General features: G+C 38.5%; 1 protein-coding gene across 2 annotated transcripts in view; it reads right to left on the bottom strand.

The window, feature by feature from the left end:
• Window positions 1-704: 704 nt before the first annotated feature.
• The window catches only part of LOC102235685 (rabphilin-3A-like), a 32,112-nt gene continuing 23,833 nt past the window's right edge, over window positions 705-8,983 (bottom strand). For both annotated transcript variants that reach the window (XM_023337759.1, XM_014473686.2), the window contains exons 9-16: window positions 6,060-6,134; window positions 5,766-5,875; window positions 5,553-5,679; window positions 4,600-4,653; window positions 3,788-3,939; window positions 3,603-3,684; window positions 3,414-3,510; window positions 705-2,651 (exon numbers count right to left, since the gene is read on the bottom strand). In XM_023337759.1, coding sequence (XP_023193527.1) covers window positions 2,518-2,651; window positions 3,414-3,510; window positions 3,603-3,684; window positions 3,788-3,939; window positions 4,600-4,653; window positions 5,553-5,679; window positions 5,766-5,875; window positions 6,060-6,134 — 831 coding nt within the window. In that variant the 3' untranslated portion in view covers window positions 705-2,517. The remainder of the gene's footprint in view (window positions 2,652-3,413; window positions 3,511-3,602; window positions 3,685-3,787; window positions 3,940-4,599; window positions 4,654-5,552; window positions 5,680-5,765; window positions 5,876-6,059; window positions 6,135-8,983) is intronic.

Below are 8,983 nucleotides of genomic sequence, written 5' to 3'. Positions count from 1 at the left end.
TAGGGAAGACATCGTCCAATCATTGCGTAGTTGTGTCAGGGTTCCTTTGGCTGACATGTTTGTAGTTTTAGTTCAATTTGCAATTTAAAAAAAAAACTTTTCCTACTTTGTTGAAATTAAAATGTACTTTTTGTGTCTAAATGTTATTTCACATCTTTTAATCTGTTCGCACCTTTACGATACCAATGTGTTTAATTCACGTACAACCTCCTTTTTGGGATCATTTTGCAGAACTTGTTTTCTACAGACACTTTTTTTCAGTTCGCATTTATATCTCGCTTTATAGACCATCTTGGTTCTCCATATCAGCTTTTCACATGGGCTACATCTAATCATTTATTCTTCGTGTCTCGTTCACTTTTGATTTTGCACATACTTTTGTTCTGCCTGAGTGACGTGCTGAACTTTAGTTTCGTTTAATAAAAAACATGAACAAATTAGCCTGGTATTATCGGGCGTTTCTGCAGGATCAATACCTGAATTTATTCGACTGCGGATTCAAGGTCAGACGGAGTCAATCAGGCATGTGACCTTTCACCCACTTGGAGGGAAAGTGCATTATCAAGAAAGGTCAAAATCCACTTGATTCTCAGCTGCGTGTCTGCATCAGCTGATTGGATTAGACCTCGCCTGATTCAGACAAAGTTTATGCCATGTCACAGAAAAAAAAAACCAAAAAAAAAAACCAACCACTCTGCTCCAAATCAAGTGCCATCATGTCTTTATTAATTAGCCACATGTATTCAACAACATGGGTTCATACATGCATCTGCAGCAATACAGGGAGAATAAGCAGCTGGAAACATTTCACCTGACTCTAAAATACAGAGTTAGATCAGAACAGGAATCTTTCATTGTGTTTTATTGAACCACTGCTTGGTCTAATTTAGTTTTATGATCATTTCATAGAGAATGCAGAAGCGTTAATTTTGCCCTTTGAATTTCTCCAGCAAGGCAGACTGCTAGCACATGCGCAGGTCTTAGCTGCGTGGAGCCGAAAGCATTTCTACAACGGTATATTAAAGCCGTTGTAGATAGAAAAAAAAAGTCAATTTCCACCAAAAAACTCAGAAAAATTCATGTTTGCAATTGCAACTCAGAAATGTGCGTGTTTTTTCTAGGACGTTTCTGAGATTAATTTCAAAATTTCTGGCAACCTTTTGACTTGTCAAAATCAGAAATGATCTTGTTTTAGTCAAGCAAATTTCTGCGATTAAACTAAAAAAAATTTCAGTTCAATTTTCAACTTTTCAAACTCAGAAATTTCATATCAAATTTCTGAGATTAATTCGATAATTTCTCTCTTTTTTTGGACGGGATTGTATTCTTCCCTTTTTCTCTGTCTACAATGGCCCTAATACGCCGTCATACATTTCACGTCCACAACCAAAAATTGATTATGCACTATATGAGACGCACAGTGGGCGCCAAAACGATGGCGGAACATTATTCCACGTCGAGAACGTTCTGGGCCACGAAATTTGTTTTTTATTTTTTCATTTGAATTGTGTTTTTGCCTGGTGATAGCTAGCTACGTTGTGTGACCGCCAATAAAAATCAAGAAGAAGGCAGCTAGCTAAAGATGAAGAGGCATAGAGGAAATCTCTCCAAGGCAGGAAACCAAAAAAAGAAAAGAAAGAAAAACGGAAGAGGGAGAAGAACAAAGATGTCGTAGGGATGAAAAAAGCTTTTCAAAGTGGTTGACAGACAGTAGGTAAGTTATTTCAGTCTATCAGGAAAAGGTTTGTAAATATTCAGGTTAGCTTACATTACTAGCAAAATGACAGGTCACTGTTAGCTTGCCACTGTGTGCTGCAGTTAAAGGTGCTACAAAGTGTCTGCATACACCTAAGAAAGTTCATAACTGGGCTCTTTTCCACAACTTTGTTGGTTCAGCCTCAAATTCATAATTTAACATATGCAAAACGCATGGTCGGTTGGCACAATAACACAAGCAAAATATATAGAGAGACATATATATTTTGCTTGCTTTGTTTTGGACGACGCACACACCAGAATAACATTACACATCAACTAATAAAATGTGATTAGACACATCAGGAAAGCCGACCTCTTCACCCAGCAATGACGTGGTCGCCGGAATGACATGATGGGGTGGGACAAGGTCAGACAGACGACCGGGAATTCCCTCTGTTGAGTCTGAGCATCTGTGCACACTTCAATACAACATTCTCACCTGATAGCAGCGATAACAAAGACTTTATCTTCCCCGGGAATTATGATAAAGGCTCAGATTAGAGGCTCCTTTATCAAGTTTTACAAGGTGTGATACGATGATCCTGGATTAGTTTAGGTAACAGGGTCGGGAGAGGGCGGGGGTTACTTTAGCTCAACATCCATGTTTGTCACGAGAAATTTAAAATTCACATTGGACGTCTGGGGAAGACTCCATACGAACGCACGGAGGAATCGGTCCAACTTTAGAAACTGCAAAACAACATTTAGCAGAGAGGTGATCAAATAAAGATGCAAACAACCGAATTATTACAGCGTGAATTAATCCTCAAACTGGACGGTGTTGTCATTAAGCAGGACATGCCAGCGCTCGATCTTCTTGTCTTTGTTCTTGAGGCATTCGTACCAGTGTTTCAAACTCTCTCCTTTAGCCTGGATGCCTAGCTGACATCCCCCTGAAAACAAGGAATGAAGGTGGGGTTTGACGAGTTTAGATCCTTTTCCTCATAAAGTGCTGCACTGGTGCAGAGTTATTAAATAAATCTGTATTTCAGTTCATTCATGTCTGTTTTTAAAAAGAAAGAAACGTTTTAAGTCAATTCAGCACTGTTTCTCCGTATCGGCCGATACTAAACCTCAAATATCTGTATTGGTATCAGAAGTGTAATTGCAATTTCATGCACCAATTTGTATCAAAGGACAGTGATGCACTTTATGGTCATTGTAACGATTGTTACTGGATGATAAACTGTGCCAGAAGTTATCACAATATGTGATAATATTGTTGCTTTGAGGCCATTTTCAAGTAACAGTAATGGCCTAATAATGAAAGAACGCATTCTGAAAGATCAGTAAAGTTCACATTCTAATGAACATTTCATTCTGGAGCTGGAAGACATATTAAAAATCCAAAAGAAATAAATAAAACAACAAATAAAATTAATTATGACGTCTCTGTAAGCAAATTGACCAAGGCGCCAGACTGAAGACTTTTGTTATCCAGTCTTTGGTAGAAAGAGCGAAAAGAGAAAAACAGTAAATGATGCAAATGAAAAGTTTTGAGTTTGTTTTAATTCATCATACCAGTACTTGATTTGTTGCTTATAAAACTAAGATAAGTCTGACTCATTGTCACATCTTTTGAAATTTCTGATGCCATCACATATAAACAACCCAACAACGGCTGAAGTTATGAAGAAATCTTTCCATGGACTTACCGATGAAATCGTTGGATTTCCCCATGTCGTAGTCCCAGACCGATACGTCCAGAGTTTTCTTGGCGAGCTCGGCGTGTTTAATTTCGTAACTGAACTCCTGAAACCCAGTGAAGAAACGTCTGTTACATAACCTGTGGGTGGAGTTTTTCGACTCCACCCACAGGTTATGTCTGTGAAGCAGCAACTGACCTCGTTGAACTCCGGGTTGAGGGTCTTCTTTTTGATCTGCGTCTTGTTCTTGGCTTTCTTTCCCATGTCTGGCTTCAGACATCTACGGCAACAAAGAAGCAGAAAGTTCTGGACATGATTCATTCATCGTCAAAAAAAAGAAAAGAAAAGAAAATGAAATAAAGGCAGATGAAAGGAGGACGCACATTTTGACGAAAGGGTCCGAGTAGCCGTTGGAATCCATGGCGGCCAGGTGAGCGCAGCGGACCACGCCCACTACCAGACGGCTCTGCTGACTGTTGTACGTCAGCGAGATCAGGATGCGGCCCCTCTCCTCCGAGTCCTCGCCTTCCTTCAGCTGCCCACACACACACACACACACACACACACGGCTAATGAATGCAGGAGCTTTTCAAAGAAACACATTTTCTCTGATCTTAATATCCCTTTGTGCTGATCTCGTATCTGGACAGATTATCCTCTAATTGGAGCAAAGCGTACATGTCTAGTCTCAAAGTGATAATAATAGGTTGTCTATATTTTTCTCTAAGACTGATGCACTATAAAAATTAAGTATGATGCCCTAACTTAATTTTTACAGCGACTGTCAGATGTTGGACATCAGTCGTGTAAAGTGACTCAGGGCTGTAGGGCAGCGCTGCTAAAATCAACTTTTCCTAAAAAGTAAGTTTAAACTTCTTCATCTTTGTGTCATGGCTCCTAGATTTGACATATCCATAGCAACGCAACAAAACAAGTCCTGAAAGCAGAGAGATAGGGAAAGCAGGTTGTGGATCAGTTTTGATTTAGTGAATCTATTTCCAAAGGTCAGACAGACTCCAGCTCTGCACGGGATCACAACTGGAACTGATGTCTGAAGCTGAAAACACACACAATGTCTGTCACAGTGTCTTAAAGTAGCTTTGCAAAAACAAAAATAAGAAATTTGATCTCACATTAGTTCAGAAGTATTTTGCTAACCTTGTGGAGTAATCATGGCAATAATAATGAAACTTACATCGTCCTCATAAAGTGCCATGCCACGAATTGACCCTCCTACAGCCTTCTTCACCTGCAAGTAAACCAAAACATCTGTCATCATCGTAGCAGAAAAAATCCTGCATCTTTTACCTGCTTATCTACCCATATGAATATTTAAAAGGGCAGCATTATGTAAAGTCCAACCCTTTTTTGAGTTTCACATCATGTTATAATGTTATTCCCTCACCAAAAACATACCTGGGGTGTTGCCTTGATTCTTTCATGCAGGTTTGAGAATACCTTGAATCTCCATGGCAACCATTCAGCCGTGCAAAACGCCTGGGTGGACTTAGGAAGACTCCTCCTCTTAGCTGCAGTTTCCACATTTCTGAGCTTCTGCTTCACAGAGCAGCCTTCCCCCGTCCCCCTCTCAGCTCCTTCAGACTAGCCAGCAGCAATTAGCAAACACCTGGTGGAACTGTGCATCTGCTGAGCTCATCATACTAGCTACTTCTAAGTGAAATGCTGGTAAAAACGTTGTTAAAGTGGTTAGTAGAGGAGCCATGTTGTGAGGACTTCCTGAAGGCGGGGTTTCAGAAAGACAGAGGCCCAATTTTAAGGTGTTGAATTATAAAGTCACATTTCTTTTAAGTCATATTTGACATACAGCATTTTTACAACAACTGACGGTAGTCACTTGATTGTGCTATAAAATGGCACTATATGGCTAGAAAATACGTAATACTGCCCCTTTAAAGATATAAATATTGGTAGATGAGGCCAAATGGTGGTAGTTCCCTGTCAGACTAAAAGGTGAATCAGTCAGCGCACATTCAAAAAATAAAATATTATTTGGGGTTATGTTTGAGCTTAACTAGATGAATGGATATAGATGTTTAGAATGGTCACTGGTTCTGTTTAACAGTGAATTGGGTCAAATGGCTCTCCATATCGGATCGTACTACATGAGTAGTGAATGTTCTTGCTTACCGGGATCACTCTCTCCAAGCAAACATTGAAATTCTTCTTCTGGTCAAACTTCAGTTTCTTGAGTGCCACCCGTGTCTCTCCAATGAATTCATTATGTCCAAACTTGTCCTCGTCGCTCACCGACAGCCTGCGGGAAGACGACCACGAGTTCTACAAATCCTTCCGATTCAAAACCGGCTTCACCGTAACGCAGGTAAAGGTGATCCACGGTACCTGAGTGTTTTGCGTTGCATCTCAGCGTCGGTGATGCCGTGGTAGATCAGCGTCTCGTTCCACACGGGGTTCAGGGTGTTTTTAAGCGTCTTGGTGCGAAGCTTGTTGGACTTAGAACAGATTAGAACAGAGTCTTTCTAAGAAAGGAGCAAATGCTAAAGATTGACTGAGAAAATACAAGGTTAATATACAGCATTAGAATAAAATACAAATCTCATGTTTTAGCTTGTAAAAGAGTTCAATCACATTTATTGCATCCTTGAACTTTTAATTGGTCAACTTGTTGATAAATACCTTACTGGCTCCAGGTAGCAGATGTAACTTTACATACGGATCTGCCAGTCCATTAGAATCCATTGGTTTCAAACCCTAAATGTAAAAAATTAAGAGTTTAGATGACCTTATTGCTTTGCCTTGTCCAGTTTGTCCCAGTTTTCTTCTCTATCTTCACCTCATCTCATTCTGCATTACAAGGTATTATTTTAACTTCTTTTATCTTCCCAGTATGCTGTTTTTCTATCTTACCCTTTTCTAGTTACAAATTTTCGGTCTTTCTTGTCTTGCTTTTTCAGTTAGCTTTGCAATTTCTCTCCCAGATACAATCCTTTTATTTTTATCCAAATCCAACTTATTTTTTAAGCCTCATTTCTCATTGTTGCTCCGTGAACAGCTGAAACCAGATATTTACATATTCCCTTTTCTTTTTTGGTCAGGGTTATCAAAATGGTTTATATTGGCTAAGAAGAACGAGATCATTTTTCGAGAATTTTCTTTAGAGCATTAGCCTGTTGTCGTGACAACGTCTTCATAACTGTTCCATCAAAGCATTGTAATATATTTCATTCTTGTGATGAATGGTCACAGGCAGAACAGCCTTGAGGAACACCTGGGTTCAATTTGCTACAATCAATTGTCTTTTTTTTAAAACTTCTTTTGTGTCTCTATTTTTTGACTCTATTAAACTTTGAAGTAAATTCACTTTCTTGGAGTAACACAGAGAGAAGGGCTGCAGTGCTATGTCTGGTGAGGAGATGTTGTTAAAGTCCATTTGTAACGTTTGTGCTCCGTCCGTTCTGTTTTGTGTTAAAACCTTTTATTAACTTGCCTGATTTAATGTTTTTCTGTTTGAACTTGAGCTTTTATTCATTGTTCTTTATTTGTTGTTGTTGTTGGTATTTTATCTTTTTCAACTGTCTTGTCGTTTCTTCTGTCTTATCGTCCACATTTCTAGTAACTCTACTCGTTTTGCTGATTTCTGTTTAATATTTCCTTCAAGGATTTTCATCCAAGGTTGGATTGCCAGACAATTCAAGACCTTGAATTGCCAGGTCTTTGGTTAGTTTGATGTTCTGTCTTTCCTCTTTTTGCCTCGTCTCTTTCTGTGCTCTCTCATGTGAGGTTTTCTCTCCTTTTCCTACTGTACATGCCGTCCTTTGGCTCTGTTTTCTTTTGTTAATCGCCTCCTGTCTCATCTTATATTGCTTCAGTCTTGTTACATCCTCCCCATCTTCTGCTTTATTGCGTCTCTTACATCTGCTTGTTTTGTCTCTTGTTGCCCTGTCTCGTTACGTCTCTTCCCTTCCTCTTTTATCGGCTCATGTTGAACCATCTGGCCTTGTTGTGTCTTATTGAATCTTGTTTTGTTTGTCCCGTCTTGTCCCGTCCTGTTTGATCTCGTCCCATTTTAACATGTTTATTGATTTAGCCACGCTCCATATTGTATTGCTGTCCTCTCCTGACTTGTCTTGCTCTACTTTTTCTCTTTTGTTTTCTCAGCTTAACCAAATGTTGGTCTTTCTTTTTTTCTTTTAGTTTTTCACTGTCATTTTTACAGTTCTGTCAAAGTGCATATAAAAAAAAACAAACTCAACAAACCACTGTTAAAATGTAAGTTACTGCTAATGTGGAAACCTAGGTCATGATAAAACCTTTTTATAACTTTAATGTGATGTATGTCCTGCACAATCCAAAAGAAAAACTAATAAAATATCAGTGGGAAAACACAGCAAGCTAAAAAATTGAGATATTCTAATAGCATTGGTTTGCTTACTCTAACATTTGGTTGGATCTCCTTTGGTTTAAGTTTCAGGATTTATGTTTTCACAGTCCACAAGTGCAACAACCACAATCAGTACTAACCTGAGATCATCTTGATCCTTTTAAATCTCTCTGTAAACTATGGTTTTAATGCTGCCAATCAGAAAATGTCAGAGAAATCAGTAAAGTTGACCTTTATTTGCAGTTCAGTAGATTAAAAATCAGGTTAGTTGTGTGTCCAAAAAGACTAATAGTTCAAATGTGACCAAAAGATGTGTAAAACTAGACTTTGTGTAAAGTCATGCACAGCGTCTTTTTTGCAGGGTTTTTTAATATATTTTTTTCCCTGTACACTGAAACTGACAGCTATGGAGTCCCGTAAGGGTCATGGGGGATTTTATTTCTTTTGTGTTACCTCATTCACATTCTCACATAATAAGTTTTGCATTCCCTCACAACACAATGATGAATTTAATAGTCAGTTCAGTACTCAGTATATTGAGTACTGAAAGATTTTCTCTTACAATTTAAGCTTTTTGTAAGGAATTCTATGTTAAAATATTGTTTGTGAGTTATCTAGGCTACAAAGTTTTATTTTTGGATAAAAAAATAAAACCCTTGTGGTTTTTTTACCCTTGTGTATCCATTTGGATAAGGGCACCACAAACATGTGCAAAATAACAAAGGAAAACAGGTCAAACAAGGGTTGTCCATCCCTACTCTAAAACACAAACAAGAAGGAACAGAAGAAAGAAAAAATAAATCCAAATTTTTTGATGTGTCTTCACGGGGTATTATTGCTATCTGATAGTTTTGGTTGTGCCTATTAGTCTGAATGGTTACTAAAGGGTCGTTTTCACGCACAGTCCCGTCTTCGCTGAAAGATATTACGCAAACGTGAACTTTAAAAGATGGATTTTGAACCTGTTTTCTGCACCAAAGGGTTAAGATTGTTAAAGCAGGTTTTCAATGTGTATCTTTTTGGGGGTACATATGTACAATTTAAAATGATCATTTGTTATCAATGTGACTAAATGCAAAATAGACCAGTGTGCATTCGCAAATTTAACCACAATCAGTACGAGGTAACGCAAAAAAAATCTCCCCATAACCACTAGGGGGCTCTGTAGACAGCCCCCTTTAGTTAAAGGGGCTTTGCCTGAACTCTACTTGTTATATAG

This window comes from Xiphophorus maculatus, chromosome 8 (genome assembly GCF_002775205.1).
Source record: "Xiphophorus maculatus strain JP 163 A chromosome 8, X_maculatus-5.0-male, whole genome shotgun sequence".
Classification (NCBI taxonomy): Eukaryota; Metazoa; Chordata; class Actinopteri; order Cyprinodontiformes; family Poeciliidae; genus Xiphophorus; species Xiphophorus maculatus.
Note: the sequence above shows the minus strand (reverse complement) of the source record. Positions and strands in the feature narration are given on the sequence as shown.